At 60.4% G+C, this 27,760-nt stretch overlaps 3 protein-coding genes across 4 annotated transcripts; 2 read left to right on the forward strand and 1 right to left on the reverse strand.

The window, feature by feature from the left end:
- Window positions 1-1,184: 1,184 nt before the first annotated feature.
- MMP25 (matrix metallopeptidase 25) lies at window positions 1,185-13,933 on the forward strand. The gene is made up of 10 exons (XM_053893904.1): window positions 1,185-1,818; window positions 2,213-2,345; window positions 3,801-3,945; window positions 4,024-4,316; window positions 9,519-9,695; window positions 9,788-9,872; window positions 10,023-10,105; window positions 10,907-11,059; window positions 11,148-11,405; window positions 11,554-13,933. The coding sequence occupies exons 1-10, from the start codon at window positions 1,729-1,731 to the stop codon at window positions 11,823-11,825; spliced, it is 1,689 nt and encodes a 562-aa protein (XP_053749879.1). The 5' UTR covers window positions 1,185-1,728; the 3' UTR covers window positions 11,826-13,933.
- A 1,075-nt stretch (window positions 13,934-15,008) lies between these two features.
- IL32 (interleukin 32) lies at window positions 15,009-19,791 on the forward strand. 2 transcript variants are annotated; one of them, XM_019468351.2, is made up of 8 exons: window positions 15,009-15,337; window positions 16,238-16,306; window positions 16,720-16,762; window positions 18,065-18,103; window positions 18,250-18,306; window positions 18,710-18,739; window positions 18,905-18,967; window positions 19,171-19,791. In XM_019468351.2, exons 1-8 carry the CDS (start codon window positions 15,168-15,170, stop codon window positions 19,486-19,488), a joined length of 789 nt encoding a protein of 262 aa, XP_019323896.2. In that variant the 5' UTR covers window positions 15,009-15,167; the 3' UTR covers window positions 19,489-19,791. The 2 variants fall into 2 exon arrangements, with proteins under 2 accessions (XP_019323896.2, XP_019323897.2); XM_019468352.2 differs by lacking the exon at window positions 18,710-18,739.
- Window positions 19,792-23,246: 3,455 nt separating this feature from the next.
- ZSCAN10 (zinc finger and SCAN domain containing 10) lies at window positions 23,247-27,321 on the reverse strand. Its single transcript, XM_019468362.2, has 4 exons — window positions 27,039-27,321; window positions 26,276-26,340; window positions 26,043-26,100; window positions 23,247-24,853 (listed from the first exon to the last, which is right to left on the reverse strand). Exons 1-4 carry the CDS (start codon window positions 27,289-27,291, stop codon window positions 23,292-23,294), a joined length of 1,938 nt encoding a protein of 645 aa, XP_019323907.2. The 5' UTR covers window positions 27,292-27,321; the 3' UTR covers window positions 23,247-23,291.
- Between the last annotated feature and the right edge of the window lie 439 nt (window positions 27,322-27,760).

The raw sequence follows: 27,760 nt of genomic DNA on the forward strand, positions 1-27,760 counted from the left end.
TGGGTGGCCCAGTCGGTTAAGCGTCTGACTCTTAGTATCAGCTCAGGTCATGATCTCAGGCTTCGGTTCAGCTGCTGATTTGAGGCCGGATTTGAGTCGGGCTCTGTGATGACAGTGGGGAGCCTGCTTGGGATTCTCTCTCTCCTTCTCTCTCTGCCCCTCCCCCACTCGCACTCTGTCTCTCTTTGTCTCTCAAAAATAAATAAACATTAAAAAGAGAATTGTTGTGAGTGCCGCAGTTTGAGAGTAAAGGAGAATCTCGGGAGGAGGAGTGCAGGGTTTTGTGGGATTTGCCACAGACTGCATGCATTGTGTGGGTCCCCCCTCCCCAAGGGCTGTGTCCAGTCCTAATCCCCAGGACCTCAGACGGTGACAGTTTTTAGAGGCAGGGACTTTACCCAGGCGATGACGGTAAACGGAGGCCGTCAGGGTGGCCTGTGTCCTCACAGAGGAGATGTGGGCACACAGCGGCAGCGGGGCTGCGCGGACACAGAGGACGCGCCAGGGCCACCCGCAAGCCCAGGAGAGGGACGGAAACGCCAGGAGGAAGCCACCTGGCCGCCACCTGGGTCTCGGCCCTCCAGCCTCCGGAACTGTGTGGACAAATACATGTCCGCTGTCTCCGGCACCCGGTGTGTGGTGTTTGATGAGCGCAGCCGGGATCTCACTGTTGGAGTTTGCGTCTCCAGCTCGCTAATCCTGCTCATTATTTATTTTGTCTAAAACACGTGGGGCCCGGTCGCTGCACGGCTCCAGAGACAGAGCCTTGGTCCTCGCGCGCCCCTTGCCCCTCTCGGGGAGCCCCCTCCCCCCCCCCCCCCGCCCATTTCTCCCTGGGCTTCCCCGGGAAGGGCTGAGGCGTGGCCCTGCGGGTCCCCGAGCCTCTGCGGGATCCGCCCCTCCCCCCAGCCCCCTCCCGGGTCCTAGGCGCCCGAGCCTCCGCCCGGGCCCCCGGATCCTAAACGTCTGGCACCTGCGGCGAGGGGGGCGCGGCCCGCGCACGCGGAGACCCCCGCAGACCGCGTGGCGGGGGGACCAGCGCCCCCGGGCGCCCGCGGAGCAGGGGCGCGTCCCAGCCCCCCGCCGCGGGGGGGGCTCCGGCAGGGCGGGAGGGGGAGGGGCGCCGCGGAGCCGCCCCTCCCCCCCCCACCCCCTCGGGCCCGGCCGCAGCGTGCGGAGAAAGGAGAAACGAGCCGTGCCCGGGAGAGTCCCAGCGGAGCCGGCTTCTGGGAAGAGAAACTTGCGGCCGGGGGAGGCACGGGGGGCGCTCGGTACGGGCTCCTCGCCGCCACCCCCCACCCGCGCCGCCCGCGCTCTCGGAAGCGCCCGGAGGAGGGTCTCGGGGTCCGGCTGGTCGCTGCCCGCGGGCCGTCCGAAGACTGGGCTCATCCGGTGCGACAGCCCTGCCCCGCCCGGGGGGAGGGGCCGGGCCGGCCCGGGACCCAGAGGCCGCCGCCGCGCACCCGGAGAGGCTGCGCCGCCGCCCCTCCCGTCCCCTCTCCGGCCTCCCGGGACCCGCAGCGACCCCAGCCCCCCCCCCTCCACCCCCGGGCCCTCCTCTGGACGCCTCCGTGTCCCCCGCGTCGGGCCCCCCTGGGTCCCGGCGCCCCGTCCTCCTGCCCACCGCTCCCACCTCGCGCAGGGCTCCCCGGGCCTCTCCCGGCCCCCGACCCCCTGCCCCGGGTCCCCGGAGCCGCCGCGGTCGGGCCCCCCCCGAGCCCCGCGGACATGCTCGGGCTGCTCGCGCTGCTGCTCCCGCTGCTGCCGCCGCCCGCGCGCGCCCAGGAGCCCTCCGCGCAGGACGTGAGCCTGGGAGTGGTGAGCGCGGGGTCTGCGCGCCCCTGGGGAGTGCGGGGGGCGGGGGAGGGGGGGGGAGGGCGCCTGGGTCCGGAGGAGGAGGCTGGGGGCTGATTCCAAGTCAGAGCGCCGGGGGATGGGGTCTGGGGACCCAGATTCTCGGACCCATGAGGTTTGGGGCTGGGATTTGAAGATCTATAAAGGGCTCGGGGCGGGGAGGTGGAGACCAGGACCGATGGATCTAGGCAGAGCCCAGGGCTGGAGAGACCGGACTCTGAGAGGGACAGCAGGCAGTCGCCGGGGCTGGGACCCCCGGGCTCTGGGTGGCTGGCGAGGGGTGGGGCTCCCAGGATGGAGACGGGAAGGGGGAGTCTCTCGCACTCTTCCCCTTCACCTGTTCCTTCCTGCGGCCTAGGACTGGCTGACCCGCTACGGCTACCTGCCACCACCCCACCCTGCCCAAGCACAGCTGCAGAGCCCTGCCAAGCTGAGGGATGCTATCAAGGTCATGCAGAGGTTTGCCGGGCTGCCTGAGACAGGCCTCCTGGGTAGGTAGACGCCGCCCCGCCCGCCCCCGCCCTGCCCCTGCACCCAGCGGTTTCTAAACCTCCCCACACACCTGAATCCCAGGAGCTATGAAAACGCTGATCCCCGGGACCAACCCAGGAGGTTCTCAGGCGTTTCTTTTTAGTAAATAGTTACTAAGAGTCTCTAATGGGTAAGGCCGTTTCTGGCTGTACTGGTACAGTGATGGACAAAGCAGAAAAGGTCCCTGCTCTCATCCCTCTAGAGAGAGAGACAGACGGATCAAGACTCGAAATATGTCAGGTCATTTCAGATGGTGATTGGTGTTTTGAAGAGAATAAAATGCTGGTCAGGGAAGATCCCTCTGAAAGGGGTCATGGGTTGAAGGGAGCTCATATGAGACAAAGAACCCATGGGACACAAATAAGAGGCGTCAGCCATGGGAAGATGGAGAAGAGTCCCAGGCAAGTGCAAAGGTCCTGTGGTAGGCATGGGATGCAAATAAGAGGAGCCAGCCATGGGAAGATGGAGAGAGTCCCAGGCAAGTGCAAAGGCCCTGTGGTAGCCACAAGGTGGTGTGCCTGTAATGAGAGGAGGATTGAAAAGCTAAGCAAGAGCCTGACTGGGGGATGGGGGGGGGGTGTGATGCTTGAAAGACGTTTGGGTTTGATTACAAGCATGATAAGCAACCACCAGAGGATTTGAAGGAGGGAGACAACTGGACTGAATTTACAGTTGTAAGCTTCCTCTGGTTGCTGATGGAGAATGGAGACCAGGAAGGAGGGAGCTGAATTCAAGGTGCATGTTTTGGAGGTAGAGCTGAGAGGCTCGTCTCTTGGGTAAAATGAGGAAGAAGGGAACCGAGGGCGCGCTGGCCGGCCACAGGAGGAGACAGGACCTCTGTGTGCCCTGTTCCCCGCCGAGTAGTGTTTGCATCTGTACGTGCTCGATTGCCCTTTGTCACCTGACCAGTGGTCAGCTTTGACCTTCACTTGAAGACGAGGGGACAGCTGGGAAGGGAGCCGAGCTAGGACAGGGGATTCCAGGCAGGTCTAACCTGGGAGACCAGAGACCCAACCCGCCTGGTGAGGACTGGAGACCTATGGTGTCAGGTGTGGCCTAGGGGGCTCCAGCTTCAGACGAGTCCACACGGCACCCCATGGCTCCTTTCCGCCGGGTCCCATCACCAGGGCTCAGGGAAGCAGGACCCCAGACCCCAGATCCCAGCACCGCATGGAGGCAGCAGTCCGTCCAGGGCCCGGTGAAGGCTGGGGCGCTGTCCTGAAGAGCTGTGTTGTCCTTTGGGATGAGCTGGCTTCCGGAACTGGGCAGCCTGTGTGCAAATCCAAGCGGCGGGGCCCTCTTGCGCCCGCGGTTCAGCCTCCCTGAGCCTGTTGGTCCCTGGAGAAGCGGCTGGGTCCGTGACTAGAGCCGGTTGTCCTCCTGCTGATCCCCTTGCCCCGCAACCCCTCCCACAGACCCGGTGACCATGGCCACCATGCACAGGCCCCGCTGCTCCCTGCCTGATGTGCTGGGGGCGGCAGAGCTGGTGAGACGTCGTCGCCGGCGCCGGCGCTACGCCCTGAGCAGCAGCGTGTGGAAGAAGCGAACGCTGACGTGGAGGTAGGAGACGGTGTCCTCCCCACCCTGGCCCGCCGCCTGCCGGGCCCAGCCTCCAACGGCTGCCTTCTGTCTCCCCAGGGTGCACTCCTTCCCCCAGAGCTCGGCACTGAGCCAGGAGATGGTGAGGACCCTCATGCACCACGCCTTGGCCACCTGGGGCGTCGAGTCAGGCCTCAAATTCCAGGAGGTGGGCTTTCAGAGCCCGACGGAGCCCGACATCGTCATTGACTTTGCCCGGGCGTACCACCAGGACAGTTACCCCTTCGACGGGCAGGGAGGGACCCTAGCCCACGCCTTCTTCCCCGGGGAACACGCCATCTCTGGGGACACGCACTTCGACGACGAGGAGATCTGGACTTATGGGTCAAAAGGTACGACCTTCCGAGACGTCCCCTCCCCGAGTGTGTCTGTCCCTATGAAATCACACGTATCGACGGACGCTGTGTCCGTTGGGTTTCTCTAGAGCGACAGAACCAGTAAGTAGGATGCTCGTGTGTGGGCGCGCGTGTGTGTAAGTGATTTATTTTAAACAACTGGCTCGTAGGATGGTGGAGGCTGGCGAGCCTAAATCTGTAGGGCAGTCCTGCCGGCTGGAAATTCAAGTGCAAGTTGATGTTGCAGTCCTGAGTCCGATGTCTGCAGGCCAGGCCGGCTCGCCTGAGACCCAGGCAGGATTTCTGTGTTGCGGTCTGGAGGCAGGATTCCCTTCTCCCCCTGGGAAGCCTCAGGTTTGCTCTTAAGGCCTTCAACTGATGAGACCAGGCCCGCCCACCGTGGAACACGATCTACTTTACTTGCAGTCAACTGATCGTAGATGCAGAGCCCATCTACGCGATAACCCAAACAGCCACACCTGGCCTGGTGCTCGGCTAAACAACTGGGCGCCACAGGCTGGCTCAGCGGACACACAGAATCACCTATCACAGAGGCCTCTCGGGGGTCCAGCTCCAAGCTGGAGCTGAGGACCGAGAGATGTGAAAGCAGCCGTGCGCAGCGGCTGAGTCAGAAGGGTAACCGGCAGTTGCTACACACGGTGATGCGGCTGCGGAAAATCATAGCAGAGGAAGTCCCGGAGAACCACGGCCTCGAGCGGAGGCCCGCCCAGAACCTTTGACGGACGGGGCTTCCTAGAAGTGGTGACTTTGTTCATTCCACACATGTGTACCGCGTGCCGACTAGCCCACCAGGTCCCGCTGTCCCCGAGTGCGTGGGGGTGCGGGGAGGGCGCAGAGGACAACGCGCAAGCCAGTGAGCTGGCTGACACAGGGTAGTCAGGGCTAGTGGCACAGGGGTGGGGGTGGGGGGGGGACATCTGGGGCAGGAAGGCAGAAGGATGGTGTGAGGAGGGAGACTGAAGAGGAGTGCAGAGGCTGGTATGCCCCATGACCCAGAGGGCCTTGGAAGCAGGGGGAGGGAATGGGAGGGATGGAGGGCTCCACATTCTGGAAATACCACTGGCTGTGCTGGGGGGCGAGATAAGAGGCAGGGAGGCAGGAAGCTGTGGCAGGGTCCGGGGAAGAGGTGGATGAAGGTGAGGGGGCGGAGGGCTGTTTAGTCGGATGGGCAGGGACTGGGATCCGACTGGATCCTGGCGGCAGAGGGGACGGACAGGAAGGGGTCTTGTTCATGGCCGTGGGAGGTGCCGCAGGAGGAAGAGCCGGCCCTCGGAGGGCAGGGTGACTTCACGTTGGCCTCGGGTTTGCACTGCTTGCGGGCCCTTCCGTGCAGGCGGCGCATTAGCGGTTGAGTGTCTTGCTTTAGAACTTGGACTTCTCTGGCTTAGGTCAGGTTCCCCAGAAGTGGAGCTCGCGTTGAAAAGTCTTGTGCAAGCAGTTTCGCAGGGTATGTTCTCAGGGGAAAGGGAAGCAAGAGAGGGCTGGGGAAGGAGGCTTAGCCAGGACAGTGGTCTCAGCTGAGAGGAGCCTGAGCTCAGGAGCATGAATAGCTCACAGGGTCGGTCCTGCCTGGGGGCTAGGGTTCCAGCTCTTCCAGTCTTAGCAATCCGCCATTGGCTGCGAGCTTCCCGTGGCCTGGAGGCTGGCCAGAAGGGAGAGCCATCTTCTGGGGAGGGGGGCAGCCAGAGGATGGGCGCACAGGCTCTGTAGGGTTTGGGCGGGGTGCCCACAGCATGCACAGACCTGAGGCTGTGTCACGCAGCATTTAAGCATGCCGGCTTGAAGCGGAACTCAGGTTAGGGCTCCTCTGCTTGCCACGCATGTAAGTTTCTTGACCTCGATGTGCTCAGTTTCCTCGTCTGAGAAATGGGAGTTACAACAGTACCTGCTGGCAGGGTGGGCTTGCGGATTTAATAAGTAATTGACCTACGGCTGTCAGCACAGGGCCGGCCTGAAGTAGCGCTCTGTTCATTGCCAGCTGCTATGAGCTGGGCCTCGTGGCAGATTAGAGTCAGTGGTACTCGGGGGGTGGCTAAGGCTCCAGGAGGAAAGTGTAGAACGTGAGGGTCAAGTATGGAGCTGTGGAGAGCCCCACAGTTAAGGGGAGGGTAGCGGGGGGGAGGGATCAAAGGAAATGGAGAAAGAACGGGCCCACAGGTGACCAAGAACTAGAGCAAAGAAGGAAGTGGTCAGCAGTGGGCAGGGCAGCAGGCCAGTCCAGTAAGTTACATGGGCCTAGGTCTGATCATCTGGGGACAAAGTGACCTCGGTTGCCTGCAGCCTTGGCAGGTGGGGGAGGAGTCCCGACCACAGTGAAGTCAGACATGAGAGGGGTTGAGGAAGTGAACTCTGAGTTTAGACCACTGACCACAGAACTTGCTAGGGAAGGAGAGGGGTGTGGATGGGGGCAGATACAGATACGGAGAGGTACTGAGGTGATTTAGGATGAGGGTCTTGAGCACTTAGTGATGCTGGATGAGCCAACAGAAAGAAAGAGGTGTGGGATGGATGGATACATGGATGGATGGAAGGAAGGATGGATGGATGGACAGATGGATGGACACATGGATGGATGGATGGATGGATGGATGGATGGATGGATGGATGGAAGGAAGGAAGGATGGATGGATGGACAGATGGATGGACACATGGATGGATGGATGGATGGATGGATGGATGGATGAATGGATGGGTAGATGAATGGATAGATGAATGGTTGGATAGATAGATGGGATGGATGGATGGATGGATGGATGGACAGATGGATGGATGGACAGATGGATGGATGGACAGATGGACAGATGGATGGATGGACGGACGGATGGGATGGATGGATGGATGGACGGATGGGATGGATGGATGGATGGATGGATGGACACATGGATGGATGGATGGATAGATGAATGGATAGATGAATGGATGGATGGATAGATGGGTGGGATGGATGGATGGGATGGATGGATGGATGGATGGATAGATGGGTGGGATGGATGGATGGGATGGATGGATGGATGGATGGACGGATGGACAGACGGATGGGATGGATGGATGGATGGATGGATGGATGGACGGACGGATGGATGAATGGACAGATGGATGGATGCATGCATGCATGGACGGATGGATGGATGAATGGACAGCCGGACGGACGGATGGATGGATGGATGGATAGATGGATGGGATGGATGGATGGATGGGATGGATGGATGGATGGATGGATGGATGGATGGATGGACGGATGGACAGATGGATGGATGGACAGATGGACGGATGGATGGATGGATGGATGGATGGACAGACGGATGGGATGGATGGATGGATGGATGGATGGATGGATGGATGAATGGACAGATGGATGGATGCATGCATGCATGGACGGATGGATGGATGAATGGACAGCCGGACGGATGGATGGATGGATGGATGGAAGGATGGATGAATGGACAGACATACACAGGGATGCAGGGATGGATGGATGGGTTCTTGTCCTACAGGAGGTGAGCGAAGCCGGGGCCTCACATAGGGCAGGGCAGGAGATAGGAGGTGAGCACGGGGGAGATACAGCTGTCTGCCCGGGTGCACAGGAAGTTACAGATTACATCGGCCGGCCTGTCTTGATGAAATAGGAAACACATCTGACCTACTTGTCCTCTTAAGAGTTAGGACTGGAGCTGGGGAGCAGCTTGAGGGGCTGTGGGCTTGGAATTGAGGCTAGTGGGCAGCTCAGAGGAACTGCCTGGTGAGGTCTAGAGCAGGACTGGGAGGAGGTATCGATGACCCTCGGAGAGCGGCCACCGGGAGTCTTGTGGACTGGGGCTGAGGCTGCGGTTGTGCAATTCCCCCAGCTGCATGGGGGGGGGGGGATAAAGGGTGCAATGACGGGTGTGGCCAAAGGGGGAGGAGAAGAGGGAAGGAGGAGGAAAGAGATCCACTTGTCATAAACACCCAACTTCCTCCAGTTTCTCAGAAAAGGGACTCAGTGCAGTAAGAAAACCCACAGTCCACACGGAGACCTGTCAGTACGGATGCGTTTGGACCAAGGTCAGGTGAAGTCGCTGCTGAAAGGCACTAATTGGCCATACTGTCATTTAACCTGACCGCCCTGTGCCTCAGTTTCCCACCCGTAAAATGAGGCTGGAAGGAAGAGGTTTACGAGACGTAAATGACGCCCCGTGTCACCCCTCGCTCACCCCTTCACGCTCACATTCTCGTCCAGCAGCCTTGAGGGGCTGAGAGAAATTTGCTTTCCGACTCACCGGGTCACTTCCGCCTTCAACACTGCTGACCCTGGTTAGAGATTTCCACGCGGCACACCAACATCTGGGCAGCTGCTCGCCTCTCTTGCTGTCTCGCTCCCTCGGCCTCTCGGGGCTGGAGGAGGAGCCGGCGGGCAGCCGCTGGGTCGATGAGGAGCTGGGGTTCGGCCAGCAGCTGGCAGTGGACACAGGCTCCCTCCTGGCGCCCAGGCTGGGTCCCCGAGGACGAGGCTGTGGTCAGAGAGGGTGGGAACGAGGCCGGCCGCCAGGGCCGAGAGAGCCTGCCTGAGGAGCCGTCTGAAGCTGGGGAGGGGGGAGGCTCCCGGAAAGGTGGATGGGGGTGTGGGCACTAGAGGGGCGTGCGTGGGAGGAGGGAGTGGAGCACCATGAGCGTGGGAGAGGGGCGAACGTCTTGGGAACCCCGGGCCAAGGAGACTGAGCGACACTCCTTGTGGGTGGGGGCATCTGGCCCCAGACGGCATCCCGAAAGAGGGAGACTCCAAGGCTGGGGCTTCCTCCGGAGATCCGCGTGCACCCCCAGGTTCCCGCTTTCCCCAGAGTGTTTCCGAGTGCACGGGCTTCCTTTCCTGGGGACCAGGACTACGGCAGGAAGGCCACCCCTTCCTCTGTCCAGGCCATCTCCTTCTGCCCCTTCCCTGACCCGTTCTGCGGGTCTCCGGTCCTGTCCCCAAGTGTCCAGAACTGCCAGACCAGGCTACTAGAAAAAAACCTCCCGAGTAAGTGAAAGCACCCAGGAAGGACGGTGACTCGGGGAGGGGTCTGGGTGTGGCCGTGTCTGGAGGGTCTCCCGCTGTCCAGCTGTCCCTCTGCCCGCAGGCCCCCCTCCGGGGGCTTCCTGGCCGCCTTCTTTTCTGGCATGGGGGAAGGGTAGAGCTCGAGCCCAGTCTTCCTCCTTCCCCAGATGGTGAGGGGACGGACCTGTTTGCTGTGGCTGTTCATGAGTTTGGCCACGCCTTGGGCCTGGGCCACTCCTCGGCACCCGACTCAATCATGAGGCCCTTTTACCAGGGCCCGGTGGGCGACCCCCACAAGTACCGCCTGTCCCAGGACGACCGGGAAGGCCTACAGCAGCTCTATGGTACAGGGGCTGGGGACCGGGGACGGTGGCTTGCCCTGTGGCCTCATCAGCAGAGTCAGGGGACTCACGCCTCTCCGGCTCTCTCTCCACAGGGAAGGTGCCCCAGACCCCGTACGATAAGCCCACAAGGAAACCCTTGGCTCCTCCTCCCCCACCCCCTACCGCGCCCCCAGACAGGTGAGTGAGGGGGGTGACCTCCCTACCTCGGCGTGGTTCTTGGTGAGGTGGGCTTGGTAAGAGTCCCTACCTCACGGGGCTCTTCTCAAGGGTAAGTGAAGACACTAGGAGCCCCGACCCCTCTCTGCTCACCTCTCCTTTCCATTGTAGCCCCTCTCTCCCCACCCCTGACCGATGTGAAGGCAATTTTGATGCTATCGCTAATATCCGTGGTGAAACCTTTTTCTTCAAAGGTGAGTCATCTTAGATCTCCCCTGACAACATGTAGTTGGCGTCCTACCCCTTTAGGATGACCCACCAGTCCTGTGGGGTTTCCCAGGATTCGGGACTCTCAGTGCTGACAAAAAAAAAAAAAAAGGAAAGCCCTGGGGGTGCCTGGGTGGCTCAGCCTGTTCCTTTAAGTGTCTGACTCTCGGTTTGGGCTCAGGCCACGATCTCATGGTTGGTGAGTTCAAGCCCCACATGGGGCTCTGTGCTGCTGGTTGGGAGCCTGGAACCAACCTGCTTAGGATCCTCTCGCTGTCTCCTCTCTTCTTCCCTCCCCAGCTTGCTCTCTCTCTCTCTCTCTCTCTCTGTCTCTCTCTCTCTCTCTCTCTCTCAAATAAATAAACTTAAAAAAAAAAAAAGAACTTAAAAAAAAAGGGAAGTCCTAGGAGAGCTGGTCACTCCAGAGCCCCTGCACCCGTGAAATCCCGATGGACTTCCTCGCCCAGCCGCCAGAGGGAGTCCCAGCACCCACTCTGAGCGAGAAGACTTTTTTTTTTTTTAAATAAAGGAGCGCTTTTTTTTTTTTTTTTTTTTTTTTAATGTTTATTTATTTTTGAGGGAGCGAGGGAGCCAGCAGGGGAGGGGCAGAGAGAGGGGGAGACACAGAATCCGAAGCAGGCGCCTCGGTGAGAGCGTAGAGCCCGCCTCCATCCCGCGAGCCCTGAGATCATGACCTGAGTCCCCCCAGGCACCCCCTGGAGGGAGAAGACTCTGGTCATCTCGGGCCCCCGTGGCCACCCCTCCCGCCCCCCCCCCCCCCCCCACAGGCCCCTGGTTCTGGCGCGTTCAACCCTCGGGACAGCTGGTGTCGCCCCGGCCCGCCAGGCTCCACCGCTTCTGGGAGGGGCTGCCCGCCGGGGTGAAGGTCATCCAGGCCGCCTACGCCCGGCCCCGGGACCGCGGCATCCTCCTCTTCAGCGGTGAGCGGGCGCCGGGGCGCGGGCTGGGGGGCGCCGGGGGTGGGGGGGGGGGCGCCCCTGCTCACCTGCCGCCCCCCGCGCCCCGCAGGCCCCCAGTTCTGGGTGTTCCAGGAGCGGCAGCTAGAGGGCGCCCCGCGGCCGCTCACGGAGCTGGGGCTGCCGGCCGGAGAGCAGGTGGACGCCGTGTTCTCGTGGCCGCTCAACGGGAAGACCTACCTGATCCGGGGCGGGCGCTACTGGCGGTACGACGAGGCGGCCGAGCGCCCGGACCCCGGCTACCCCCGCGACCTGAGCCTTTGGGAAGGGGCGCCTGACGCCCCCGACGATGTCACCGTCAGCAACGCAGGTGGGAGAGGGCGCGGGGAGGGGCTGGGGGCCCCGGGGACGGGGAGAGGGGCCCTCCTGGGGGTTTCGGGGAGCCCTCAGGAGGGACGCGGCGCGGCGGGAGGGGCAGCCTGGACCGGCCCCTGAAGTGTCTCCTCCCTGCCCCGCAGGTGACACCTACTTCTTCAAGGGCGCCCACTACTGGCGCTTTCCCAAGGGCAGCGTCAAGGCGGAGTCCGACTCCCCCCAACCCATGGGCCCCAAGTGGCTGGACTGCCCGGCCCCCAGCGCCGGCCCGCGCTCCCCCAGGCCCCCCAAAGCCACCCGGGAGCCCGGAGCCTGCAATTGTCAGTGCGAGATCAATCAGGCCTCAGGGCGGCCGTCGCTGTCCTTCCTGCTGTCCCTTCTACCCCCACTGGTGGGGGGCGTCGCCTTCAGCTGAGGGGGACGGTCCCGGGGCGGGGCTCATGCGGATGGAGCTTCGCCCTGGGGACGCGGACAAATGGCTAGCCCTTAGACTGGACGGGCCATGTGCTCACCCTCGCCGTTCCAGCACCCCCCTCTCCCCCTCCCCCCCCAGCCCCACCCCCACCCCCACCTTTGTCCTGGCTGCGCCACGCGCTGCCCCTACAGGAAGCTCTTTTTCCCGGAAGAGCTGGTGCTTCTCAGCAGCCTGTGACTATAGCCCTGGCCCCACGTGGCAACAGCGGCTCCTCATAGCGGCTCCCTGGCTGTTTGGGGCTTTAGAGGACTGGACAGATTGGGGCCACTGAACCCCAGCCCCTCTCTCCACCCGCTGCTCCGAATTTCCCAGAAGTGTCCCACTGTCCTGCTTCTGCAACGTCCCAGGCAATGCCACGTGGATGGGGACCCCAGACCCAGCCCTCAAGTTACCCCTGAGAGCGAGTGTGCCATATCCTGGGTGATATCCAGGACGTGCCCCGCGTCCTGGGTGACATCAGTGGCCACCCAGACGACCCTCCACAACCGAGGCCCCTGTGGACCTCCTTTCTGGCCACCATCTTGGACCCAGAACAGTCCCGGTTCAACAGAACACCCTCCAATCCCTAAAAATCCGCTCAGTCCCTCCACACTGGAGTGTGTACCGCTTCCCGCAGGGAGAACTCTTGGGTTCTCCGCGGCTCAGTGCTGTGAAGACAGTGGACTGAGTTCCCTCTCCACCCGGGGGTCACTGCTTCCTCAGCACCCCTGGGTGATGAGTGGGAGGGCCACCTCATTCACCTCCCACTCCTCCCCGAATTCAGGACCTACATCAGTGCCTCTGGAACTGCACTTCTGGAATCTTCCACATCAGAATCCCCTAGGGAACTTAAAAATGCGGATCCCATGCCCTCACCCTGAATCACTTGGGGGTCGGGGCCAGGAGTCTGCGCTCGAGTAAGCTTGGGGGGGCAGCCCTGATGGGCGAGGGGGCCGGGACGACAGCTGTCATCTCTGTCTTGTGGTTTTTCTGTGTCTCTGAAGTGTTCTCCCTCCCAGGGACCAACCTGAGCACATTCTCTGCAGAATCAGGTCGATGGCCTTGCTCGAGTAGGATCTATCCCCTTTGGGTGGAGCCGCTTAGGGGCCACTTCCTGGGTTGCCGTCCGCCCACAGTGCTGCCTGGGGCTGAGGCTGCGGGCCGCTGTCCCAGCGTGCAGGGCCCTCCCTCGGTCAGGACAAGCTGACCAGTCGGAGGGCAACAGCCAGGTGTCTTCAGCCAACCCGTGACCTGAGAATTCCAAGCCACCAGAAAACCCGAAACCCGGGCCTCTGTCAGGATCCTTTCAAAACACATGGAGGAGGAAACTTATATTTTAAAAGCTTATGAGCCCCACACAGGAGGACAATGCAGGTGACCCAAGAGAAAGCCCTTCGTTTCTCCTGAGCACAGATGGCTCCGGGGTGAGTTCGGTGACAGGAGCTTGACAGACCTGAATTGCTCTGTCTTGTAGAAGAACTTGGGATTCAGAGTTGATGGGCAGTGGGGTGACAGACGGAAAGAGAATGAGTGGGAGGAGGGAACAGAGAGAAACTCAAAAGTCGGCTAGGGGACCTCAGAGGAGGGCCATCCAATGTGAAATCTGGGGCTTCATTTAGTGCTACACGGAGACTTCTTCTCCAGCCTTTAAAAATATATTAAGGGTGCCTGGCTGGCTCCGTCAGAACAGCATGTGACTCTTGATCTCAGGGTTGTGGGTTTGGGTTTGAGCCTCACCTTGGGCACGGAGCCTACTTTGGAACAAAACACTTTGTCTGCGGCACCTGGCTGGTTCTGTTGGTGAAGCCTGAGGGTCTTGATCTCAGGGTTGTGAGTTCCAGCCCCACGATGAGTGTAGATATTACTTAGAAGTAAATCTTAGGGGGAAAAAAAAAATATATATATATATATACACACACACACACACACACACACACTTAAGTATACTACAGAAAAATGCCAGGTCAAATTGATTATTTTTATCGTTAAAATGGTCCCATAATCAAAATGTAAAATATTTGTGCTTCAAAGGACACCATTAAAAAATGAAAAGACCACCCACAAAACGGGAGAAAATATTTGCAAAGGACATATCTTTTTATTTATTTTTTTTGTTTTTATTTTTTAAAATTTTTTTAACGTTTATTTTTGAGACAGAGAGAGACAGAGCATGAACAGGGGAGGGGCAGAGAAAGAGGGAGACACAGAATCTGAAACAGGGTCCAGGCTCTGAGCTGTCAGCACAGAGCCCGACGCGGGGCTCGAACTCACGGACCGTGAGATCATGACCTGAGCCAAAGTCGGACGCTTAACCGTTTTTTTTTTTCTTTTTATATATTTTATTTTTTTTTTTGCAAAGGACATATCTGACGAGAGGCTCGTATCCAGAATATATAAAATACTCTGACAACTTAATAAGCAGAAGGTAAATGACCCAATTTAAAAACGGGCAAAGGATCAGAATGCACATCCCTCCAAGGACAACGTACAAGTGGCCGACAAGCCCACGAAAAGATGCTCGACGTCACTAGTCATAAGGGGAATGAAAATCAAAACCACACGGGGATACTATTTCACACCCACCAGGGCGGCTAGAATCAAAAACCTCATAGTCGGCGTGGGCGAGGATGTGCAGAAACGGACCATCACGCGCTGCTGCTGGGGATAGAAAAGGGCGCAGTAACTTTGGAAAATCGTCTGGTGGTTCCTCAAAAAGTGGAAAACATAGTCAGTTACCATAGGAGCCAACAATTCCCCTCCTAGGTGTGAACCCAAGAGACCTAAAAACAGACATCCGCACGGAAACTTGTCCACGGGCGTCCACAGCAGCGTGATTCGTAATAGCCAAAAGGTGGAAACAACCCGAATGTCCGTGGACGGACGAGTGGATGCGGGAAGTGGCACGTTCATACAGCGGAGCGTTCTTTAGCCCTCGAAAGGACTGAAGCGCGGGTTCGTGCTACAACCCCGCGGAATTGAAAGCCCCGTGCTAAGTGCAAAAGGTGGCCACATAAGGTCACACGGCGTGACCATCTCTATGTGATTCCATGTATATGAAACATCCAGACCAGGGAACTCCAGAGACAGATAGTAGATGCGTGGGTGTCTGGGCGGGGCTTTGGGATCGTGGGGGGGGGGGGGGGGTGCTGGCTCGCCTTTCTGAGGCGACGAAAATGTTCTGAAATTGGCCTCGACGGGTGCACGTTTCCGTGCGTTGAATTATACGCTTCAGTGGGGGAGTTGCGTGTGAATTGTTTCTCGCCAAAGCTGCATAGAAAATGGTGCAGCCTGCCGTGACGCAAAATGCTTGCAGACGGTGGTCTGCGAGACTGTCACGGAGGGGCCAAGCGTCTCGTGGGGTCGGGGGGCCGTGCTTCCCGAGAAAGAAGCCCAGGACTGTTACCTGCAGCCACAACCTTTTCTCTCCCCACCTGGAATTTAAAGATGGCTCAGGGAGGGATCTGGCCTCCGAGGTTTGCACAGGGCGTTTCAGACCGTTGATGGGCTCCTAAGGGGCCAGGAGACACCTGCTGGGGTCTAGTCAATGCAAGTGAGACTTACGCCAAGGGAATATGCTTTACAGTTCTGTCCTTCTGGGGGCCCCTCAGGAGCCCAGGTCCTCGTGTTCGAGTCCTAATCCCCGGGACCTCAGACGGTGACCTTATTTGGAGATAGGATCTTTGCAGAGGGAATCAAGGTAATGAGGTCATTGGATGGGCCCTGATCCGGTGAGACCGGTGTCCCTATAAAAATGGGAAGTTAGCGGACAGACGCGCATGCTAGGAGAATGACATGAGCACGAAGAGGCCATCCGCAGGCCTGGGAGAGAGGCTGAAACAGGCCCTTCCCCCACGGCCCTCGAAGCCACCACCCTGACCACCCTGCAGAGGCCTTGATCGGTTTCGCGGCCCCAGGCACCGGGCAGCCCCAGTGTCGAGGTTAGACACGGCTGTGGTGAAGCGGGGGGACTCTGGGCCAGAGTAGGGCGAGCCGAACTGGGGGTGACCCCAGAACTGCTCAGGGCTGGCCGGGACATGGTGCCCCTCGGCCCCAGGAGGGCTCGGGATAGTCTGGCCAGCTGACCCTAGGCCCTCAGCTCCTCCTGAGGGCTTCACCCTGTCCCGTGGCAGACAGGCATCACCTCCAGCCACCCCTGCAGGGGCCCCTGGGGCAGTCTGCTCAGCTCCCCTCCCCTCCCCACCCCTCCCGGTGGGGCCACCTTAGGGATCTTGCCAGCTCTGCTCTGCCCTGGGCCTGGAGATGCTTAGAACATTCTCTGGACTTTGGAGCTGGGGTATGCTCCATTTCAAGTGAGCTAGTCAGCATTCCCCAGCACCTTACTTGACCCTCAACAGGATGACTTCATTTTCCAGAGCCTGGGAGTGCTCCGATCTGCTTTCACCAGTCTGGACTTTCCCTCTGTCTTTCCCTGTCTCTGGCCGGTAAGGTTGAGAAAGAGGCTTGTTCCTGGGCTCTGAAGTTCCCCACCTCAGCTCAGAGAGCGGAGGGGGCACAGCCAGAGGGCCCTGCCCACCCCCTCCAAGGCGGTCTCCCTGTCCTAGCTTCTGTCTCCGTGTGCCACACACGTGCGTACACACACACACACACACACACACACAGCCTCACATCCTGCCTCCAAGCCAGGCTCCACCCTCCCCCAGCCTCTCCCTCCTCCCTCCTCCCTCTTAAATCAGAAGCTCTCTCTGGAGCAGAAGCATAGGCTGGGAGAATCTGTGTGAGGTGACCTGGCAGCCGGGGGAGGAGGCTGCAGCCAAAGCGACGTCCAGTGGGGGGTGGCCTGGCGGGGAGGCCTCTTCCCTGAACCCTCTAGCTCACACCTGTTCCTCCCCGCCAGGCCACAGCCCCCAGAGCCCTGCGCCACCATGTGGTCCTCCAAGGTGAGTGAGAGCAATTGGAGGGGTGGGGGGGCCCCCCAGATTCCACTTCCCCGCTGTGTGTCCCCCTCTCCCGCTCGCGCTGGCCGCCAGACCCCCTGATCTCTCCGCGTGCACCTGGCTCTGTCCCATTCTCCTAGGCCAATGGGGGAGTCCACTGGGGAAGCAGGGGGTCAGAGGCATGTGACCCGTGCACTCAACAGGGCCCCAGGCTCATAACCACCCCCGGCTTACTTTGTTGAATGCTCTCTCACTGCCTGAAATTCTGAATAATTATTGACAGCCACACCGTTTCATTTTGCTGTGAGTCATTCACTTTAGAGAGTGGGTCCCGATCGTGGGGCCAGATTTCCGGTCTGGGGGCAAACAACGGGGAGAGGGTCTGCGTGTGTGTCTGCTAAGGATACTGAGGAATGCTGTGTATGAGGGCAAGGGGGTGACTCCAGGAGCTGGACCCGATGCGTTGGTGGCGCAGCTGGGGCATGGAGGGTCTATAGGGCCAGAGGCGCCGATCCCGGGTAGACCCTGTCCCGATACCCTGGAAACCTGGGGGCGGGGAGGTCGTGCTTTCCTGCCAAGTTTACAAATTCCTCCCTGCCTGGGCCTGCCGCCCAGGACCTTGGTGTCTGTTCCTCCCTTTTGGGGTGCCCGGTCACCTCTCCCACCCCCGTTGTGGGGTTGGCCACAGGCTCCGGGGCCCTGCGGGATTTGTCACAGTGGACTCTGGAATGACCCCAGGCTCGGTGGCCACGCCCAGTTTGGGAGCCCGAGTCGGAGAGCAAATTGTTCCCTGCGGCCAGCGCCCCCCGATTGGGGTGACAGGCTGGTGCCATCAGGGACTCAAGAAGCGTGGAGACGGGTGCCTCACAACAGATATTTGCCCAGAGCCGTGGACGTTCCGCGTGTGGCAGGGACGGCCCCGTGACCAGGGAGCCGGCACCAGGTTTGGTGGAGACCCGTGATGCCGTGTCCGGGCCACCCTGCGCTTCTGTGGGGCAAGCCGAGGGTCCAGGCAGGGGAGGTGGGTCTGCAGAGCCAGCTGCCAAGAGCTGCATACCTGTCACCGCCTTCGAGAGCGCCGTCCCCGCCAGCCCGTCCCTTGGCCAGCCCGTCAGCCGGGACAGAGAGGGACAGGTATTTGGTAACACAGTGGATCCTGAGCACTCTGGGGCAATGCTCACCCATGCGTGTGCACATGCATGGTGAGGGTGTGTGCGTGTGTGTGTGTGTGTGTGTGTGTGTGTACAGCAAGTGGGGGGGGGTGGCAAGGTCCCACGTGTCTGAGTATCACTGTCACCCCCACAGGTGGGCAGAAATCCTGTTGAATTTATGAGGCACCAAATGGTAAGAAGCTCTTCCTAGTGTGTGTCTGGGGGAGACAGGGGGAACTGGGTCCTGCTGTGTAGAGCTGAGAATGTTCTGGGCCAGCCAGGGCCCCCGGGGGGGGAACGATGAGGCCTCTCTCACTTCCGCCTCTCCTCTCTGCACAGCACCAGCTGGTGGACATCTTCTGTGACAGGACCCAACACCAATCCCAAGGAGCACAGGTGGGTCGCCGTGGCCCCCACTCCCATGCACTCTGCAGCTGGGGTCGGGTGGGTGGTTTCACAATGACCACGATGACGGTGAGGGTGATGGAGATGCTACCTCGGGTCTGCTCACTCCTTACACCTGGGCACCTGCTGGCACACTCTCCTCGTTCACACCCGCGTGCAGGTGAGGGCACAGGTGAGAAATGCAGAGGCCCAGGGAGGCTTGGGAAGGTGATCAAGTCACTGCGCATATTGATGACAGAGCGGGGATGCCAGATACCTGGTCCCCAGGCCCCTGGGCTGGACCCAGTGATGGGGGCCTGGGGAGCAGACAACAGGTGGGGGCTTGGGGGAGAAGACTGCGGGCGGGAGAGGCTGGGAGGATTTTAAACCAAGTGATTTCCACCCCCCCCCCCAGCAACAGAGGCTCAGTCTGGGAGAGGTGGAGGTGAGTCCCCCCCCCCTCGCCGCCCCCACCAAAGCTCGGTCCCCAGGGCTACAGCCAGGTTATCGTTATTGGGTCTGGGCTCCTGGCTCCCTTGACACTCCCCTGGACGCATGGAGGCCACAGACAGGAGCCGATCTGGAGCTCCGAACCGTCCCCTCTCCCCAGGATGGCTTCAACAAGATCATGCTAGAAGCCGTGGACCTTCACCATGATCAGAACGACGACGAGGTGAGTGTGAGACGCCCATCGCAGCCCTGCCGGTGGGGAGGCAAGGAGGGGCTGAGCCCCTGGGTGGAGTCTTCTCGAGTGTGGAGAGCCGGGCTTCTGGCTCCCAGACTCTCACACAGGCGGGGAGGCCTCAGCCGGGGCCAGGACCCCGGCCGCGTCTTCCAGGTGGGACCCCGCACCGAACGGCACCCCCGCCCCTGCAGGAATCCAGTCCGTTACTTCCCGAAGTGCAGCAGGAGCTGCGTTCCAGAGTCTTGAGGTCCTCCGTCCTTGACCTGGAAGAGAAGGAGCACCCCGAGGTCCAGAAGACTGAGGAGAGCTTTTGTGACAGAGCCCTGAGGTTGTTCCGAAGGCTGCTCTACCAACTGCAGCTGAAGTGGCAGGCCGCGCTGGCGTGGGTGAGGGAGAAGGTGGCCGCCGGCCTTCAGGCCTTCTGTGACGCGGTGGAGGCCGTCTGGAGCGCCTTTAACAGCTTCTGCACCTCAGTGGCTCAGGTGTTCAGGAGCGCCGTCCAGGCCTAGCCCGGCCCTCCCCGGCCGCTTTCCTTGTCCGGGTCCGGCCCGTCGCCCTGGCTGTGGCGTCCTAATAAGAGTTGGCTGCGGGCGCCCCGGGGGGGCTCAGTCGGTTAAGCGTCCGCCTTCGGCTCAGGTCATGATCTCATGGTTCATGGGCATGAGCCCCGAGCCCCGCGTCGGGCTCTGTGCTGACAGCTCGGAGCCTGGAGCCTGCTTCGCAATCTGTGACTCCCCGCCTCTCTCTGTCCCCTCCCCAGCTCCTGCTCTGTCTCTGTCTCTCAAAAACTAAATAAGCGTTAAAAAAAAAAAAGTTGGTTGAATCAAACTGAGTGCCTGTTTGTTGGACGGGAGGCAGGAGCCCCCAGTGGCTGGGGAGGGGGCAGGACCCCAGGGAGGGGGGGTCCACCTGACCTCTATAATCTGTACATGGACACGGGTGACAGCTGGCCTGTGGAAAGGGCTGGAAGTTTTCTGGCCTGCGCGTTGCCTGACGCTGGGGCAGCAGGGAGCTCAGGTCTGAGGCACATCTGCCCCTTGGCTTGTTTTTCTGACCTGGCTCTTCATCCTTCACCAGGCCATGGAAACTCCTTGGCTTTGAGGTTGGGGCAGAGGCGGGGGAGGGAGGAGTAGGGAGGGGGAGGAGGGTTCACCCCTACCTGGACCAGAGAGAAGGGCAGCCTAGGGCGGGACAGGACTCAGATCTCTGGCTCAGGCCTCCTGGGAGCCTGCAAATGCAGAAACTGGGGAGGGGGTGGGGGGAGGGGAGCCAGGAGCAAGGCCAGGGCAGGGAGGGGGTCGGCCCAGCTCACCATTTTTGAGGCCGCTTCCCTGAAGCTCCCCCCTCCCCCACTGACTTCCTGCTTCCTGCAGCTGCACACAGATTTTTGCATTGGGGTGTCTAGCCGTGAACAGCAGCTGCTGAGATAGAGCTGGGGGGGGGGCGGTTTCCGGGGCCCTGACCTGAGGACAGAGCAGGAAAGGGGACAGGTGGGGTGGGGTGAGGGTGGGGTGTGGGGAAAACACGCCAGCAAAGGAAAGGCTCCAGACCAGGGAGGTGTGCCTAGGGGTGAGAGGTATGTGGGGAGGTGACTGGGAGCCCGAGGCCTCATGGCTGGGGGCATTTCTATCACTCACTCCTGTGGTGTTTTCTTTGTTTTTTTCTTTTTTCTTTTTTTAATGTTTATTTAGAGAGAGAGAGAGAGAGAGAGCGCTGCGCGCGCGAGAGCGCACGGGCGCGCAGGGGAGGGGCAGAGAGAGGGAGACACAGAATGCGCAGCAGGCGCCAGGCTCCGAGCCATCAGCACAGAGCCCGACATTGGACTCAGGGTTCCATCCCACGAACTGGGACAGCATGACCTGAGCCAAAGTCGGTTGCCCAACTGACTGAGCCACCCAGGTGCCCCCCCCCCCCCCCCCGCCATCTGCCAGTTTCTTAAAGACCCTTTTGGATCATACTAATGAACTCTCAATTCTTAGAAAAATCACCTCCCTGGGGAACAGCTGGGAGTCCACCAGGAGTGGGCAAGGTTGAAGCCAGACCCTGATGGTGGCCCTGGTCATCCTGAGGGGCCCTGCTTGCTCATTGCCCCTGCCCTGTGAGGGAGTGGACTTTGGGGAGCCCTGTGCTGGCCCACATCCTGTTTCATTCCCAGGGGATCCCTCTGAGAGCCTTTTACACTGGAAGGCCCATCTCAGGCCTGAGTCCCCAGCTCCAAGGGGCCGTCCCCCGCCAGGGCCTGACCTAGCTCTCGCTTCCCCCTGGACGTCGTGTCCTCTCCTCCCATGGCCAGTCAACATTCAGTTTCTTTTAGACCCCTGACCCGCATTTTCACATGACCCCGTGGTCAGACTGTCTCTTACTTCTCCTTGTGCCTTTGCGCTTGACTCCGGTGAGAAGCTGAGAAAACCTGCCTACCGTGTTGAAGCCGTCAGGGGCTTTCATGACCCCACGGCCCCATCAAGGTCACCGTCATCCCAAACCTAGTTGGTCGCCTTGGTCTTGCCTCTTTCAAGCCAAATCTTTCCAGTGCCGAGGCCAAATCAATGTCATGGCAAAATGAAGTAACTGCCTGATTGACACCCTCCCATCTTCCCATCGTAAATACACTCTGACCTGGGCCTCTGAGGCTGTGTCTGTGTCATCAGATTCCTACAGATCTCCCTCAGGGACAGTATTCTCTGCTCAGGGACTTTGCACCTGCTGTTCCCTCCGATGAGGGTGCCCTCCCTCCGGTTCTTCTGAGGTGGTCTCCCTCTTCTATTTCAGGCCTTGTTCTCCTCAATAGCCCAGCACGTTCCCCGGTACATAGTAGGTGCTCAAGAAATAAAGCCTTCAAATGCCATGGGTTCTCCCAACTTCCTTACTCATTTAGTTGATCAAGAAAGCTTCCTTCTTGAAAATTTCTTCTCGGGAGGTCTTCCAAGGCTCTAATTTGTTCTGGGACATCTGGTGACTCTTTGTATCCCACCTCATCTTCCTCCCAATCCCTCAAAACACGGACCTCCTCTAGATCTGGGGACAGATCTTTCCCAAGTCCCTTGGCCGCTGGCTGACAAGTTCACTGTATGTCCACAAGCATTTGCCAAAGAGCAGTCGTGTGTCAGGCTGGTGGAGGGACAAAGACAACCCGAAAGGTTGTAGGTAACAAGCCACCGACTAGAGCAGGAAGTGTGTGTGCACACGCCCTACAGCTGGGGTGGGCTGTTTTCTTTTTTGCAGTATTACAAGCCACATGATTTTAAAAATCTGTCCACTAGACTGGGAGAAAACGAAATCTGTCCACCGGATTGCCAAGATTGCCTGAGAGGTCGGAGAAGGTAGGCACTCTGCCAAACCACCTTCGGGTCTACAGGATTATGGGTCGTTAGGGGTCCCCAGCCCGCAACCTGTCTTGGCCATCAGGCAGGTTTCGTTTCATCTGCTGGCAGCTTCGATTTGAATCAGTTACCTACATGCCAAAAGCAAGGTTTCCTGGAATGACCCAGAATCTGGGATTTTAAAATTATATTCCATTATTAAAGTCATTATTTTTTTCAGGTTTTTATTTATTTATTCTGAGAGACAGAATTCAGGGGAGGGACAGAGAGAGGAGAATCCCAGGCAGGCTTTGGGCTCTCAGCGCAGAGCGTGAGGCAGGGCTGGATTCACCAACCTGTAAATCATGACCTGAGCTGAAGTCCGACGCCCAAATGACTGAGCCGCCCACGCGTCCCGCCATTTTAATTAATTTAAACGGCCACATACAGCTAGAGGGTACTGGACTGGACAGCACAGGTTAGGGGCAGACTCCAGAGAAGGAAGAATTCCGGGTGAGATTCCCGGGCCTTCCTCACAGCTGACTGGGACAGACGGCACCCCTCTGTCGCCCCCCCAACCCTGGCCCTTTCGGGGTGTGTGTGTTGCGGGTGGGGGAGGAGGCCCGTCCTTGGGCCTGGCCTGCTCCCCTCTAGGCTGCTATCGAAGGTGCTGGGGCGGGGAAGGGAAAAAGGCGTCACTGTCACAGTAGGAGGGTAACAGCGTTTTGGTGGACCTCACAAAAAAATAAAGCAGAGTCATTTTCAGGAAAGCTGTTTTACTTTAGGATTTTGAAATACAACCCTGAAGCCAGGGAGACCTGCCTCCGGGGTAGGGGAAAACTAACACACAGGTCTGGCGGAGCCAGAGGGAGGCCGGGGCGGGGCGAGGCGGGGCGGGGCGGGGCGGGGCGGGGCGGGGCCAGGGACGCCCACCGCGGGCCTCGGTTGCCCAGGACACGGGGGACGCGGAGGCGCGCGCGCGCGGGGCGGGGCCCGGCGGAACCTGCGCGAGGCTAGTACAGGGTCTCGCGGGCGTGGGTTCGCAGGTGGCGCAGCAGGTGCGAGTTGCGGCTGAAGCTGCGGCCGCACTGCGCGCACGAGAAGGGCCTGGCCCCCGTGTGCACCAGCATGTGGCGCAGCAGATTACAGCTGCGGCTGAAGCTCTTGCCGCACTCCCGGCACTCCTGCGGGGGCTCGGCCGGCCTGGACGCCGCCTCGGTCCCCGCGCCCGCGTGGGTGGCCAGGTGCCGCTGCAGGTGGGCGTTGCGCCGGAAGCTCCGGCCGCAGGTTTGGCAGCCGTAGGGCCGCTCGCCGGTGTGGCTGCGGCGGTGGCGGGCCAGGTTGGAGCTGTTGCGGAAGCGGTAGCCGCAGGTGTCGCAGGCGTGGGGCTTCTCCCCGGTGTGGATGCGCTGGTGGCGCGCCAGGTGGGCGCTCTGGCTGAAGCCCTCGCCGCACTCGCTGCAGCGGCACGGCTTCTCGCCCGTGTGGCTGCGCCGGTGGCGGGCGAGGTCCTGCGTCTGGCTGAAGGTCTTGCCGCACTGGGTGCAGTGGTGGGGCCTCGGGCCGCCGTGCGTCAGGAGGTGGCGGGCGAGCCCCGCCCGCCGCACGAAGCGCTTCCCGCAGTGCGGGCAGCTGTAGGGCTTCTCGCCCGTGTGCACCCGCTGGTGGCACACCAGCTGGGAGCTCTGGCTGAAGCTGCGGCCGCACACCTGGCACGAGAAGGGCCGCTCGCCCGTGTGCACGCGCCGGTGGGCCCCCAGATGCTCGCTGCGCCGGAACGCCTTGCCACAGTCGTTGCACACGTACGGCCTGCGCTCCGGGCCCGAGCGCAGGCTGCCCGAGCACTCCGAGCACTGGTGGCCCTTGTCCTTGGCGTGGATCCGCAGGTGGCGCTTGAGGCTGGAGCGGCGCTGGAAGGTCTGGCCGCAGTGGGAGCACAGGACGACGGCCAGCTCGCGCGCTTCGGGCTTGGCCTCGGGGGCGCGCGGCGACCGCCGGCCCTCGGCGTGCGCCAGCAGGTGCTGCATGAGGCTGGCGCGCCGCTGGAAGCCCTGGCCGCACTCGGCGCACAGGAAGGCGGGCTCGGAGGAGTGCGTCTGAAGGTGCTTGTTCAGGTGGGAGCTCTGGCGGAAGCGGTGGCCGCACAGGTGGCAGGCGTGTGGCCGCTCGTCCGTGTGCGTGCGCATGTGCAGCTTGAGGATGGAGCTGCGGCCGAAGCTCTTCCCGCAGCGCTCGCACGGAAAGGACCGGGCGCCCGGGTGACTCCGCAGCTGGTGCGCCTCCAGGCGGGCCAGCTGTCGGAAAGTCACCCCGCAGTCGGTGCAGATGAATTCCATCTCTGCCTCCGACCTGGGAGGCCCGTCGGCCACTTTGACCTCCAGAATGTCACTCCTGCTGGGAGGGGACCCTCCTCCGCCGGTGCCACTCACTTCGGGGCCAGGCCCCAGCACCTGGACATGGGGCTCTTCCGCCGCCGGAGGACCGTCTGCCTGAGGCTCTGTTGAGAGGGCCGCAGGCCAGGCGACCGCCTTGGGCTCCTCTTTGAACTCCTCATCTGGGGTTCTGCTTCCGGGTCCTGAGAAAGAAGCAGGAAAAGGGGGGGGGGGGCATGTGGGCAGGCCTATTCTTAGAGGCCCCCAGGAATTGCCAGGGCCTCATTGCCTCAAAGCAGAAAGAAACCCAGGATCCCAAAATCCCGGAGGGGGTGGCAGAAGGTGACGGTAAAAAACATAGAATTTACCGTAGTAACCATTTTAAAGTGCACAGTTCAGGTCCATCAGGTACATTCCCAGTGTTGTACAACTGTCACCACTGTCTATCTAGTGTCAGAACTCTGTCCTTCCCCTGGATGGAAACCCCAAACCCCTTAGCAAGCACTCCCATGACCACCCACTTTAAAAGCTCAAAGTTAACGGGGTTGATGATTACATCAAACGCAATAAGCCTCTAAAATAAGTAAAAGGGGGGCGCCTGGGTGGCTCAGTCAGTTAAGCGACTGACTTCGGCTCAGGGCAAGATCTCACGATTCATGGGTTTGAGCCCTGGGTCTGGCTCTGTGCTGCCAGCTCAGAGCCAGGAGCCTGCTTCGGATTCCGTGTCTCCCTCTCTTCCTGCCCCTTCCTGCATTCACGCTCTCTCTCTCTCAAAAATAAATAAACATTAAAAAAATTTTTTTTAGGGGCTCCTGGGTGGCTCAGTCGGTTGAGCGTCCGACTTCGGCTCAGGTCATGATCTCGTGGTCCGTGGGTTCGAGCCCCGCGTCGGGCTCTGTGCTGACAGCTCAGAGCCTGGAGCCTGCTTCGGATTCCGTGTCTCCCTCTTTCTCTGACCCTCCCCTGTTCATGCTCTCTCTCTGTCTCAAAAATAAGTAAATGTTAAAAAAATTAAAAAAAAAAATTTTAATAAAATAAGTAAGGGGGCACCTGGGTGGCTCAGTTGGTTGAGCGTCGGACTTCAGCTGGGGTCATGACGTCATATTTGTGAGTTCCAGCCCCATGTCCGGATCCTCTGTCCCCCTCTCTCTGCTCCTCCCCCGCTCCTGCTTTTTCTCTCTCTCTCAGAAGTAAACGAACATTTTTTTAAAAGTATAAAATAAGTAAATGAATGGAGGAAGGAAGAAAGGAAAGAAGGAAAGAATTCGTGTTAACATAGCCCATTTTTAGCCAAAGAGGCTAAAAAGTCAGGTAGGGTCTGGAGCTTTAGAGACCACTCTGGAAACACAAGGAGAGAGCCTTCAGTGGTCCCCAGCTGGAAGGGCCGCTTACCCAGAGGGTGAACAGGCCACGCCTTCTTTGCTGGGACATCCTCGAAGGTCAGGGACTCCTGTAACAAAAGGATGAGCCAGATCCTTGGTGAGAGAGGAATGGGGCTGTGAGCTGAGGGGGATGGAAAACTCCGAGGGTTTAAATTAAGGAAGACACGGATTTGCCACAACAGCAGGGGCAGCGAGCGTCCGGGGGCCGAGGACAGTCTGGAGGGAGGGGCCGGGCCAGCTCACCAGCACAGCTGCAAGCTCCTGATCTCGGGCGTTTTCCTCCAGCCACAGGACAGGGCCCTGGGGGGCTGGCAGCATCGGGGGGGAGAAAGAGAGAGCTGTTAGGGGGCCGACTTACCCTCCCCCGGCCGTACGGGGGGGCGCACCCGTGGTCAGGGCCCTGGGAGAGACATCTCGGCGCTCTCCCCTCCCTGTCAAAGGGGGGGGTGCCTTCATCTCACCCCGTCCTCACGTACCAGGCCTCCTGGCTCCCACCTGCCCGGGGCACCAGCTGCTCACCACACTCTTGCAGGGCTTGGAATGTCCTCTTGGGGCCTGGGCTCAGTGGCTGCTTTGAACTTGGGGGATGTCTCCAGGTCCCCAGCTCAGCAGGCTTGGAGGGCCCTGGCTGGGATGCTGGGGGCTCCATGGCTGGCTCCGGGGCCGGGGGTCCTTCTGAGGGCGCTTCCTTTTTGGGGCTGTGGCTGGAGACCTGGGAAGAGCCCCCCTGGTCCTCCGCAGTGACGTCTGCGCGGGGACAATTCTTGCCAGCATTAAAACTAAAATCCTGTGCAAAATGCATCCGTGTCAGGTGGCGAACAGGGCAGAGGGACGATGCGCATCCTTCTCACTCCCAAGGGAAAGGGGGCCACGGAAAGGTGAGGGTCACAGGACTTAGGAGGTTAAGGAGCAATTGTCAGAGGGAGGAGAACGGAGTGTCGGGTGATTTCCTCGCGGGGCACCCGAGTCCCTGTCTTGCCGCCTGGCCGCCCCCCCCCCCCCTTACCAGTGGCCCCGCGGCGCTGGACTCCCTCTGGACACCCTCCAGCAGCAGCACAACCTCCTCGCCGTCCCTGAGCTGCTGGCCCTGGAGCCGGGCCAGCAGGTGCGGGGGCAGCACGCTCAGGAACTGCTCCAGCACCAGCAGCTCCAGGATCTGCTCCTTGGTGTGCAGAGCGGGCCGCAGCCAGCGGCAGCACAGCTCCCGGAGCCGGCTCAGGGACGCCCTTGGCCCCATGTCCTCCTGGTACTGGAAGCATCTGAAGAGCTGGTGAGCCACCTCGGGCCGGGGCCTGGCCTCAGTGTGCCTGAGGTCCTCCTGACCGACGGCCTCCTCTTCCTCCAGTTTGACGGCCCCGAGCTGCTCGGGCTCTCGGGCGGCCGGGACGGGTTCTTCGAGCATCCTTCAGCCGGGGGGGTGGGGGGGCGGCGGGGCACGGCTCACGGCAGCTGGTCCCACCGTCAGGTCTCTCCCTCTCTGCTCCCACACCTGCGGTGTTAAGAAATGCCTAAAGATGTGGCCCCCGGAGGAATCATTTTTCTCTCGCCGGTCCTAGGCAACGGCTCGGCCGGCAGGACAGCCCCAAACACGAAAAGGCAGAGAAAACCGATGGTTCCGTGTCTCCACTCCCTCCTGCAGCATTTCGAATTTCACATCACTTCACCCCCAGTGATCAAAAGTGGCATCTCTGAGACAGGACCGCCTGGTTTCCCCGCCTCCTGAGGCCA

Source organism: Panthera pardus, unplaced genomic scaffold (assembly GCF_024362965.1).
Source record: "Panthera pardus isolate Hobbes unplaced genomic scaffold, ASM2436296v1 HiC_scaffold_4, whole genome shotgun sequence".
Taxonomy (NCBI): domain Eukaryota; kingdom Metazoa; phylum Chordata; class Mammalia; order Carnivora; family Felidae; genus Panthera; species Panthera pardus.